Genomic DNA, 13,483 nt, shown 5'->3' with positions numbered 1-13,483 from the left:
TGCTCTTTATCAGCCAGTGGAATTAAGAGTATAATTGATAAAATTGTCACCTCTACATATCAATGTATTTTTCTATTTTCACAAAAGCATTTTCTTTGCTATTTCTTATTTTCAGCAACTTCCCACTTACCAGCTCTCTACCTGATATATACTGCCATCATTTTGATTCAGCTGCCTCTATTTCAGAGCAGTTCAGTCTTTCAGTCAGTCATGTCCAAACTCTTTGCAACCCATGAACTGCAGCATGCCAGGTTTCCCTGTCCATCACCCACTCCCAGAGCTTGCTCAAACTCATGTCCATCAAGTCAGTGATGCCATCCAACTGCCTCATCCTCTGCCATCTTCTTATCCTCCTGCCTTTAATCTTGCCCAACACCAGGGTCTTTTCCAGTGAGTCACCTCTTTGCATCAAGTGGCCAAAGTATTGGAGTATCAGCTTTAACATCAGTCCTTCCAGTGAATATTCAGGGCTGATTTCCTTTAGGATTGAATGGATGGATCTCCTTGCAGTCCAGGGGACTCTCAAGAGTCTTCTCCAACACCACAGTTCAAAAGTATCAACTCTTCGGCACTCACTTTTTTTATAGTCCAACTCTCACAACCACACACGACTACTGGAAAAACCATAGCTTTGACTACAGAGACCTTTGTGGGCAAAGTAATATCTCTGCTTTTTAATATGCTGTCTAGGTTGGTCATAGCTTTTCTTCGAGGAAGCAAGCATCTTTTAATTTCATGGCTGCAGTCACCATCAGCAGTGGTTTTGGAGCCCAAGAAAATAAAGTCTGTCACTGTTTCCATTGTTTCCCCATCTATTTGCCATGAAGTGATGGGACAGGATGCCATGATGTTCGTTTTTTGAATGTTGAGTTTTAAGCCAGCTTTTTCACTCTCCTCTTTCACTTTCATTAAGAGGTTCTTTGGTTCTTCTTTGCTTTCTGCCGTAAGTGTGGTGACATCTGTGTATCTGAGATTATTGATATTTCTCCCAGCAATCTTGCTTCCAGCTTGTGCTTTATCCAGCCCAACATTTTGCAAAATGTACTCTGCATATGAACAGCATGAAAAGGCAAAAAGATATGACACTGAAATATGAAGTCCGATGCTATAAAGCACAATATTGCATGAATCAAGACAAATTGGAGGTGGTCAAACAGGAGATGGCAACAGTGAACATCAACATTTAGGAATCAGTGAATTAAAATGGACTGAAATGGGCCAATTTAACTCAGATGACCATTATATCTACTCCTGTGGGCAAGAATCCCATAGAAGAAATGGGGTACCCTCATAGTCAACAAAAGAGTCCAAAATGCAGCTCTTGGCTGTAGTCTCAAAAACAAAAGAAGGACCTCTGTTCGTTTCCAAGTCAAACCTTTCAATATCACAGTAATCCAAGGCTATGCTCTGACCAGTAATGCTGAAGAAGCTGAAGTTGAATGGTTCTATAAAGACCAACAAGAACTTCTAGAACTAACACCAAAAAAAGATGTCCTTTTCTTTATAGGGGACTGGAATGCAAAAATAGGAAGTCAAGAGATACCTGGAGTAACAAGCAAGTTTGGCCTTCGAGTACAAAATGAAGCAGGGCAAGGGCTAATAGAGTTTTGCCAAGAGAATGCACTGGAGTAGCAAACTCTCTACCAACAACAGAAGAGAAGACTCTACACATGGACATCACCAGATGGTCAATACCAAAATCAGACTGATTGTATTCTTGCAGCCAAAGATGGAGAAGCTCTATAGGGTCAGCCAAAACAAGACTGGGAGCTGACTGTGGCCCAGATAGTGAACTCCTTATTGCCAAATTCAGGCCTAAATTGAACTAGGGAAAACTGCTAGACCACTGAGGTATGACCTAATCAAATCCCTTATGATTATACAGTAGAAGAGACAAATAGATTCAAGGGATTAGATCTGATAGACAGAGTGCCTAAAGAACTATGGATGGAAGTTCTTGACATTGTACAGGAGGCAGTGATCAAGAACACCCTCAAGAAAAAGAAATGCATAAGGGCAAAATGGTTGTCTCAGGAGGCCTTAGAGATAGCTGAGAAAAGAAGAGAAATGAAAGGCAAAGGAGAAAAGCAAAGGTATACCCATTTGAATCCAGAGTTCCAAAGAATAAAAAGGAGAGATAAGAAAACCTTCCTCAGTGATCAATGCAAAGAAATAGAGGAAAACAATAGAATGGGAAAGACTAGAGATCTCTTCAAAAAAATTAGAGATACCAAGGGAATATTTCGTGCAAAGATGGGCACAGTGAAGGACAGAAATGGTATGGACCTAACAGAAGCAGAAGATATTAAGAATAGGTGGCAAGAATTTACAGAAGAGCTATACAAAAAATATCTTCATGACCCAGATAACCACGATGGTGTAATCACCCACCTAGAGCCAGACATCCTGAATTGCAAAGTCAAGTGGGCCTTAGGAAGCTTCACTAAGCTAGTGGAGGTGATGGAATTCTACTTGAGCTATTTCAAATCCTAAAAGATGATGCCATAAAAGTGCTGCACTGGATATGCCAGCAAATTTGGAAAATGCAGCAGTGGCTGCAAAACTGGAAATGGTCAGTTTTCATTCCAATCCCAAAGAAAGGCAATACCAAAGAATGTTCAAACTACCGCACAATTGCACTCATCTCACACGCTAACCAAGTAATGCTCACAATTCTACAAGCCAGGCTTCAATAGTACATGAACCATGAACTTCCAGATGTTCAAGCTGGATTTAGAAAAGGCAGAGGAACCAGAGATCAAATTGCCAACATCCATTGGATCATCAAAAAAACAAAAGAGTTCCAGAAAAATATCTACTTCTGCTTTAAGGCTATGCCATAGCCTTTGACTATGTGGATCACAAAAAACTGTGGAAAATTCTATGGGAATACCAGACCACCCTACCTACCTCCTGAGAAAACTGTGTGCAGGTCAAGAAGCAACACTTAGAACTGGATATGGAACAAAGATTGGTTCCAAATTGGGAAACGATTATGTCAAGGCTGTATATTGTCACCCTGCTTATTTAACTTACATGCAGAGTACATAATGTGAAATGCCAGGCTGGATGAAGCACAAGCTGGACTCAAGATGGCCAGGAAGAATATCAATAATCTCAGATACACAGATGACACTACCCTTATGGCAGAAAGCAAAGAAGAACTAAAGAGCCTTTTGATGAAAGTGAAAGAGGAAAGTGAAAAAGCTGGCTTAAAATTCAACATTCAAAAAACGAACGTCATGGCATCCTGTCCCATCACTTCAAATAGATGGGGAAACAATGAAAACAGTGACACTTGACTTTCTTGGGCTCCAAAACCACTACTGATGGTGACTTTAGCCATGAAAGAAAAAGATGCTTGCTCCTGGAAGAAAAGCTATGACCAACCTAGACAGCATATTAAAAAACAGAGATGTTACTTTGCCGACAAAGGTCCATCTAGTCAAGGCTACGGTTTTTCCAGTAGTCACACATATGGATGTGAGAGTTGTACTTTAAAGAAAGCTGAGTGCTGTAGAATTGATGCTTTTGAACTGTGGTGTTGGAGAAGATTCCTGAGAGTCCCTTGGACTGCAAGGAGATTCATCCAGTCCATCCCAAAGGAGATCAGCCCTGAATTTTCATTGGAAGGACTGATGTTGAAGCTGAAACTCCAATACTTTGGCCACCTGATGCGAAGAACTGACTCATGGAAAAGGCCCTGATGCTGCGAAAGATTGACGGCAGGAGGAAAGGGGATGACAGAGGATGAGATGGTTGGATGGCATCACTGACTTGATGGACATGAGTTTGAGCAAGCTCCAGGAGTGACTGATGGACCGGCAAGCCTGGTGTGCTGCAGTTAAGGGATGTAAAGAGTCGGACATGACTGAGCAACTGAACTGAACCCTGCATGTAAGTTAAATAAGCAGAGTGACAATATACAGCTTTAATGTACTCCTTTCCCAATTTGGAAGTAGTCTGTTGTTCCGTATTCGGTTCTAACTGTTGCTTCTTTTTTTTTTTAATTAAATGTATTTATTAAAAATAAATTTTTATTAAAATTTATTTATTTTAATTGGAGGTTAATTACTTTACAATATTGTATTGGTTTTGCCATACATCAGCATGAATCCGCCACGGGTGTACACGTGGTACGGGAAGGGATGTGGGAGGGGGCTTCAGGATGGGGAGCACGTGTAACTGTTGCTTCTTGACCTGCATACAGATTTCTCAGGAGGCAGGTAAGGTGGTCTGGTATTCTCATGTCTTCAAAAATTTAGAATGGATTAATTTCATTATGATAACTTTGGGAATCACCTTTATCAGTAATATTCACACATTTGAAAAGGAACTCTTTAACCCAAGTTTCAGAATCAAATGGTTGAGTTTTAGTCATGACAGTGCAGGTGGTGTCTTTGGGAAGAGGATGGCCAGGGATGTATGGGATTAGACGAAATGGAATGAAAAGAATCTTCCCAGTGTACCAGCATCTGTGCTTTATATCATTTGGTGGATTCTCCTACTATATTCCTGAGTAGATTGAATTTAAAGTTTTAAAGACTATTCTTATATCCAGGTCATTCTTTTGACAATACAATACATTACCTGGAATCTTGTTTACACATAGATACCTGTATACAGAAGAACTAAATATAAACTTTTACAGCAGGATCAATTTTTGTCTGGAATTGTTTAGCTAATTATTTACTACATAACCACTGTATTATACATATTATATATATATGTATATATATACACACACACATATATATACACATACACATAAATATATATACATACCATATATTTATCATGTAGCCATTCATGTGTTTTATGATATACCCCCTTACCTTAATTTTTCTGTCTTCTGAATTTATTGTCAGTGAGAGTTTTTAAATTGTGGCAGTGTTACCATTTTGATTTACATGCTATTAAAGATAATCACGATGGTGTAATCACTGACCTAAAGCCAGACATCCTGGAATGTGAAGTCAGGTGGACCTTAGAAAGCATCACTACGAACAAAGCTAGTGGAGGTGATAGAATTCCAGTTGAGCTATTCCAAATCCTGAAAGATGATGCTGTGAAAGTGCTGCACTCAATATGCCAGCAAATTTGGAAAACTCAGCAGTGGCCACAGGACTGGAAAAGGTCCGTTTTCATTCCAGTCCCAAAGAAAGGCAATGCCAAAGAATGCTCAAACTACCACACAATTGCACTCATCTCACACGCTAGTAAAGTAATGCTCAAAATTCTCCAAGCCAGGCTTCAGCAATATGTGAACCGTGAACTTCTGATGTTCAAGCTGCTTTTAGAAAAGGCAGAGGAACCAGAGATCAAATTGCCAACATCCGCTGGATCATTGAAAAAGTAAGAGAGTTCCAGAAAAACATCTATTTCTGCTTTATTGACTATGCCAAAGCCTTTGACTGTGTGGATCACAATAAACTGTGGAAGATTCGGAAAGAGATGGGAATACCAGACCACCTAATCTGCCTCTTGAGAAATTTGTGTGCAGGTCAGGAAGCAACAGTTAGAACTGGACATGGAACAACAGACTGGTTCCAAATAGGAAAAGGAGTACATCAAGGCTTTATATGATCACCCTGCTTATTTAACTTATATGCAGAGTACATCATGAGAAACGCTGGACTGGAAGAAACACAAGCTGGAAACAAGATTGCTGGGAAAAATATCAATAACCTCGGATATGCAGATGACACCACCCTTATGGCAGAAAGTGAAGAGGAACTAAAAAGCCTCTAGATGAAGGTGAAAGTGGAGAGTGAAAAACGTTGGCTTAAAGCTCAACATTCAGAAAACGAAGGTCATGGCATCCGCTCCCATTACTTCATGGGAAATAGATGGGGAAACAGTGTCAGACTTTATTTTTCTGGGCTCCAGAATCACTGCAGATGGTGACTGCAGCCATGAAATTAAAAGACGCTTACTCCTTGGAAGGAAAGTTATGACCAACCTAGATAGCATATTCAAAAGCAGAGCCATTATTTTGCCAACAAAGGTTCATCTAGTCAAGGCTATGGTTTTCCCTGTGGTCATGTATGGATGTGAGAGTTGGACTGTGAAGAAGGCTGAGTGCCGAAGAATTGATGCTTTTGAACTGTGGTGTTGGAGAACACTCTTGAGAGTCTCTTGGACTGCAAGGAGATCCAACCAGTCCATTCTGAAGGAGATCAGCCCTGGGATTTCTTTGGAGGGAATGATGCTAAAGCTGAAACTTCAGTACTTTGGCCACCTCATGCGAAGAGTTGGCTCATTGGAAAAGACTCTGATGTTGGGAGGGATTTGGGACAAGAGGAGAAGGGGACGACAGAGGATGAGATGGCTGGATGGCTTCACTGACTTGATGGACATGAGTCTGAGTGAACTCCAGGAGTTGGTGATGGACAGGGAGGCCTGGCGTGCTGCGATTCATGGGGTCGCAAAGAGTTGGACACGACTGAGCAACGACTGAGTATGATCTGATCTGGTCTGATCTGAAAGGTCAGTTTCCATTCCAATCCCAAAGAAAGGCAATGCCAAAGAATGCTCAAACTACCGCACAGTTGCGCTCATCTCACACGCTAGTAAAGTAATGCTCAAAATTCTCCAAGCCAGGCTTCAACAATACATGAACTGTGAACTTCCAGATGTTCAAGCTGGTCTTATAAAAAGCAGAGGAACCAGGGATCAAATTGCCAATATCCACTGGATCATCAAAAAAGCAAGAGAGTTCCAGAAAAACATCTATTTCTGCTTTATTGACTATGCCAAAGCCTTTGACTGTGTGGGTCACAATAAACTGTGGAAAATTCTGAAGGAGATGGGAATACCAGACCACCTAATCTGCCCCTTGAGAAACCTGTATGCAGGTCAGGAAGCAACAGTTAGAACTGGACACAGAACAACAGACTGGTTCCAAATAGGAAAAGGAGTACGTCAAGGCTATATATTGTCACCCTGCTTATTTAACTTATACACAGAGTACATCATGAGAAACACTGGGCTGGAAGAAGCACAAGCTGGAATCAAGATTGCCAGGAGAAATATCAATAACCTCAGATATGCAGATGACACCACCCTTATGGCAGAAAGTGAAGAGGAACTAAAAAGCCTCCTGATGAAAGAGGAAAGTGAAAACAGTTGGCTAAAGCTCAACATTCAGAAAACGAAGATCATGGCATCTGGTCCCATCACTTCATGGCAAATAGATGGGGAAACAGTGGAAACAGTGTCAGACTTTATGTTTTTTGGGCTCCAAAATCACTACAGATGTTGACTGCAGCCAAGAAATTAAAAGACACTTACTCCTTGGAAGGAAAGTTATGACCAACCTAGATAGCATATTCAAAAGCAGAGCCATCACTTTGCCAACACAGGTCCATCTAGTCAAGGCTATAGTTTTTCCAGTGGTCATGTGTGGACGTGAGAGGTGGACTGTGAAGAAAGTTGAGTGCCGAAGAATTGATGCTTTTGAACTGTGGTGTTGGAGAGGACCTTTGAGAGTCCCTTGGACTGCAAGAAGGTCCAACCAGTCCATCCTAAAGGATATCAGCCCTGGGTGTTCATTGGAAGGACTGATGGTACAGCTGAAACTCCAATACTTTGGCCACCTCATGTGAAAAATTAACTCATTGGAAGAGACCCTGATGCTGGGAGGGATTGGGGGCAGAGGAGAAGGGGACGACAGAGGATGAAATGGCTGGATGGCATCACCGACTCAATGGACATGAGTTTCAGTGAACTCCGGGAGTTGGTGATGGACAGGGAGGCCTGGCGTGCTGTGATTCATGGGGTTGCAAAGAGTCGGACACGACTGAGTGACTGAACTGAACTGAACTGATAAGGTGTTTTAGTTAAAGGTACACCACATCTTCGTCAATTCCTCTAGTCACCTCTCATTTTCCCTATTAACGTGTCTGAGAATTAGCTTAAATGACTATGCAAAAGCTCACAAAAAAGTACAACTTACTGTGTTTACTTGCACTGTCTCCTACTGACATCCTGTTAAGTATCATAAATTCCATTTTGGGGTAACTAATTGAATCATTTTATTATACTCTGTGCTTTAGAGGTAGATGATTCAGTCCAGTCACTCAGTTGTGTCAGACTCTTTGTGACCCGATGAACTGCAGCACGATAGGCCTCCCTGTCCATCACCAACTCCCGGAGTTCACTCAAACTCACGTCCATCGAGTCAGTGATGCCATCCAGCCATCTCATCCTCTGTCATCCCCTTCTCCTCCTGCCCCCAATCCCTCCCAGCATCAGAGTCTTTCCCAATGAGTCAACTCTTCGCATCAGGTGGCCAAAGTACTGGAGTTTCAGCTTTAGCATCATTCCTTCCAAAGAAATCCCAGGGCTGATCTCCTTTAGAATGGACTGGTTGGATCTCCTTGCAGTCCAAGGGACTCTCAAAGAGTCTTCTCCAACACCACAGTTCAAAAGCATCAATTCATCGGCGCTCATCTCTCTTCACAGTCCAACTCTCACATCCATACATGACTAGTGGAAAAACCTTAGCCTTGAGTAGACGGACCTTTGTTGGCAAAGTAATGTCTCTGCTTTTTAATATGCTAGAGGTTACTGATTGTAAAAACACTTGTGACTTTCTAGCTTGTCCTTTACTAATTTTAGTAAATTAGTCTTTTATCTTGGCCTTTCCTAATTTCCTCCTTAGTTAGATGGTGCAAGATCCATACAGCTGAATGCCAAATCTTCAGAGTCATTTAACATTTCATTCTCTCTTTTTTTTTTTTACTCTGAGTGCGTCATTTTGCTGTTTGTTCTTGAAAGACTTTACTTCAAAATGAAGGCAATGTGCTACATATGTAGCATTATTGCCCATACACTTTTAAATCAAAACCTGAGAGGCAATCCATGCCCAGTATATTCCTCAAAGATAGTAAAGTCTTCATTGACCCAGAGACTCTAATATCACGTTGATGGAATGTGGTTTGTTCTTTTTTCTTTTTTAATGTAACTGTCTTCTATTTTAGCAGCTACATTTACTATAAAGATAGCCTGTTAAGCTGGTGTCCTTGGTGCTCCTGGGCTTGGCTGAATATATACAGCAGACTCTCAGCAAAAAAAATTCAGAACATACAAAGCAGCTGAAAGTACCGTTTTCATCCCCAAAATAAATTGGGCAAGGCTGTATGTTTTTAAATATATAATTTATTTCAATGTCAGTAGTATATAATCTTATAGAACTAAAATTGATATAAACTCTTTTGTTTCCAGTTCCCCTATTGTATTTTATATCAATCGAAAATTTAAAATATTTTGTCTATTAAATCATTTATCCAGCTTTGATGAACAGAGACATGGATTCCAAAGCCACTAAATTAAGAGAATTTTTCATCTAGTATAGTTGTACTACTGTCAGAGATTTTGTAGAGATAAAGTACATACTGTATGAAGAATTTCAATATCCTGTTGGTTCTTGATAGAAACATTCGTTGGGTCCCTTCCCTGTAATAATTACCTTAAATAGTTGATTATTTTCTGTGAACATTTTATTGTGTCATTTTATAGCTGTTCTGCAGTAAATGTGATTCATTTGTGTAATTCATGACTGTGTTCCTGAGAAAATGAAGTGCATAATTAAAAAGAAACCTGGGCAAATTTTATGAAATCCAATAGGTGCTTTTCTGAAAGCTGTTCTGGAACCATATCACCCTCAGATCAATGATGGAGAGTGCTAGAGAAAGTTGTAAACCTTTTATTGTATGCTTTTCTGTGCTTAAAATCACCCAATTACTTAACTTAGAAATAGTTTAAAAATCTCATGTGGTTTAGATTAAGCATTATATTTTTCTTGAAAATAATTTACTTTGTGATGCCATGTTCTCATGAATTCAAATCAAGCACTGCATGCTTTCAAATGACTTGATGTCTTTGCAGATCTAATTTTGGTATATTTGTTATCTCAAATAATTCGCCAACTCAATATTTTGGCTTAGCAATCCAAATCAAATTGTGGTCCAAGTAGCAGGCACTCACATCGAATGTACAGAGACTTGACAAGCAATTAGCAATGAATATTTAAACGTCTTCATTACCCTTACATGAGAGATGCAGATGGCATTTAGGGAGATGGCAACCAGAGGACACTACTGTGAATTACGTTTCTATCCTTTGGTCACCTGACTATTGGAAGACTTTCTCTGGGCCCCATGCCACTTCTATACTTCTACTGTCTGGCTAAAAATAAAGTAGGCATTCCAAATGCTGTAAAAACAGGTTGCTTCCATGAAATTTCTATGCACATTTTGTGATTTGGGAAGGTTGTCTCCAAGGATCCCAGCATACATCCTTGCGGCTTAGCAGACCCAAATGCCAAGACTGTATAAGGGGATTCTGCGAATCAGAGTTCCTTCAAAATTCCTACTGATCATTGGCTTCGGTTACCTCAGTATAACGTGCTAAATGTGCAAAGGTGAATAAATCAACGTCTCATCCCTTCCTGAAGCAAATGTACCCAAAGGGGGGGAAAAATAACTTTTAGAGTTGTTACAAACATGGCCCATATATGGCCCAAAGGAAAAAAAAAGTCTTTGAATAATTATAATTTCCAGACTGAGATCTCATTATAAATTTCTTTTTTAAGGAAAAAACAACACTGGAGAGTCTGACTCAGCAACTGGCAGTCAAACAGAATGAAGAAGGAAAATTTAGCCATGCCATGATGGATTTCAATATGAGTGGAGATTCTGATGGTTTGTGAAAGTTTTCATATCTATTCCAGTAGTGTGCAGAAGTATCTGTTTAATGCCAATTAAAACTACTAAAAATTATACCAGACAGCCACCTCATACCTGATCATTACAGTAAGAGTTCACATGTTCTCCCCAGCACACTCTGTGAGATAACATCTATTACAGATAAAGAGATTGGCCCTTAGGAATTTGTAGTCGTTTTTTCCAAGACCACAGAACTGTAAGTGCCAAAGGGCAGGTCTAGGGTTCAAGATGGCGTGATTCTAAAGCACATGCTGTCAATCATTTCCCCTCTCACTTCCATATTTCTTATACCTGAATCAAACTTTTCAGAAATCTGTTATCCCTAAGCTCATTTTAGAGTTTTCATTTGTCAAACCCTGACCAGAATACAGAGCTCAGAGGACATTTTCAGGATAGTTTCTTGCATTTGGGATCCTTTCCCTCTTAATGCTATCTACCATACAGTCAAGCGTCCTGCCTACACTCTGTAGCCCATCTTGAATTCAAACTGTGCAGCCTCACACTTCCCAAATGTTCCTCGAGCCTTCTGTTGTCTGTATCATCTCTGAATGTTCTAAACATCCACAGGAACAACTAAATAAATTGATGCTCTAATTCTAATAGCACAGCAAAGAGAGAAGAGTGCTTTCCCTCTTACGCTTAGCACCGACTGGGAACCTCTCTCCCAGATCAGGTGGCATACATGCATTTTAAGAGCATGGTCCTCAACTTGGTTACTACAGCAGAAGACCCCTGTATATAGAAAAGACTGCCCCAGTTCCAACCAGTGAGAAGCCAAGGGACTAGCCAAGCTTGAGCATTTGACCAATAATTCTGTTGAGGCCAAATTTGAATGAATTGGATATCTAAAAAATGTCTGTGTTTTTCTAGCCTGTTGGATCCAAACATTTCCTTCCATCTTCTACTCTGCTTAGCTAAGATAATCCTGATCTAAGTACTTGCAAAGAACTTATTTAGCTTTGATGAAGTCACATAATGTTCATTTTAAGGCTTATCTTGCTGTAAGGTGTAAGAACAAGAAAAGGAGGATGTGCAGATGATCATTTGCTAGCTACAAACCCATTTTAGAAAGATGTCACCGTATATTAGCACTCATTTTTGTCAGTAAAACACTTACTGGTAATAACACATTTCATAAATTTTAAGTTGTATTAGCATGATAAAATATACCCATGGTACTCAGCATTAAAACATCAAAATGTTTGTTGCTGTTATGTGTTAAATTCAGTCATGCTTGTATGCAAAATATTTTCCAATCTTCATCAGACCAAAGAGTATATTATGAAAGAGAAATAATGGGAAACTCCAAATATGCTGTGTTTTCTGTTTGCTTCAGGTCTTCGAGGTCTTCAAGTCTGGGTCATTTTGGTTAATTCCTATTCCTTCAGATTAAGACAGGGAAAGGAGTATGAAGGAAGAAAAAAAGCAAAATCAGTACTTTTGTTGATTATACAAATTCTCAAAAGCCCCAAAATATTTGAAATTTTTACACGCTACCAGAATATATCTCTTTCATATTTTATAATGATAACCCTGGAAAACTTGGTGCCAGAGTTCTACATTTTGCTGCTGCTTGCTTTCTTTGCCTAAATTCAAGTATCTCAGGAAGCAGTTTAAACTGCTGAAGCCATTCTACAAAATTGGATAAAGCCTAGAGGACTGACCAAGCTCCTCAAGGTTCCCGTGTCCCTCCTGGTTGTGTTTCATCCTGAGTCTCCCTGATTGAAATGTACTTACCAGTGGAGCTCTTTGCATAAATTAGATGTTGGGGGAAAATTCAGGAAAATGAACATATTATCTTTTTCACCTTATATATGTAACTGTAGACTTCCTAAGAAACCATTGTAATGTACCTATTCATTTGTTCTTTTCCCACCATTTTTATACATCTTTTGAGAAGCAGACTAACATTGCTGCATTAGCATATTTCATGCATTTATTAACACATAATTTCAAACACATTACAGGAGATATCTGTATTGTATTTTAACCTCAAATATCTATTTAGCAGTGTTTTTATTTATATAGCCTCAGAGGAAGAAAAAGGACATGAGTAGGCTATGTTCTGACAGTCTTCAGGTGAGAGATACTTCGTTACCTATAGTCACCCGTTCTGCTGAATAGATTGGTGTCAATTTTGTGAGCTTTTCAACGTAATATTTCTACACTACCAGCATGCCTGTTGACCTAACCCAACTATCTTCTTTGCAGTTTGCATCAAATATTTTTCTTGTGATGGTTTCTTGTATGGTCTTGAAAGTGAACAGTGAACAGTCCTCTGAAAGAAAGGAAAAATATATTAGAAATGAATTTAAAAATACAAATATATTTGGCACCACAAGGCTTATCACAGAAACTTCATAAACAAGCATCAGACTCAAGAACTGGAAGTACCATTATCAGATGTGCTTTTAATTTTCAGATATTTTAATAGACTGTAGAACAGTAATGCAAGGAAGGGATTGCCAAAAGTTTTAACACTAACGTGAAGCAATGTCCCTGTTTTTAGGAAGTGCTGGAGTCTCAGAATCAAGAATTTATAGAGAATCCAGGGGGCGTGGTAGCAATGAGCCCCACATAAAGCGTCCAATGAATGCCTTCATGGTGTGGGCTAAAGATGAACGAAGGAAAATCCTTCAAGCCTTTCCTGACATGCACAACTCCAACATCAGCAAGATACTGGGTAAGAAGAGTGTTAAGGGTTCAGTGATGTGTGAAATACAGGTACAGTTTTGTTCTCGGCATTTGCTGAA

At 39.6% G+C, this 13,483-nt stretch overlaps 1 protein-coding gene across 12 annotated transcripts in view; it reads left to right on the top strand.

The window, feature by feature from the left end:
• SOX5 (SRY-box transcription factor 5) overlaps positions 1-13,483 on the top strand; it is a 1,177,820-nt gene that overhangs the window by 1,147,710 nt on the left and 16,627 nt on the right. For all 12 annotated transcript variants that reach the window (XM_070371195.1, XM_070371198.1, XM_070371200.1 and 9 more), the window contains 2 exons: positions 10,598-10,706; positions 13,240-13,413. In XM_070371195.1, coding sequence (XP_070227296.1) covers positions 10,598-10,706; positions 13,240-13,413 — 283 coding nt within the window. The remainder of the gene's footprint in view (positions 1-10,597; positions 10,707-13,239; positions 13,414-13,483) is intronic.

Source organism: Bos mutus, chromosome 5 (genome assembly GCF_027580195.1).
Source record: "Bos mutus isolate GX-2022 chromosome 5, NWIPB_WYAK_1.1, whole genome shotgun sequence".
Classification (NCBI taxonomy): domain Eukaryota; kingdom Metazoa; phylum Chordata; class Mammalia; order Artiodactyla; family Bovidae; genus Bos; species Bos mutus.
This window is presented reverse-complemented; position numbering and strand designations above follow the sequence as displayed.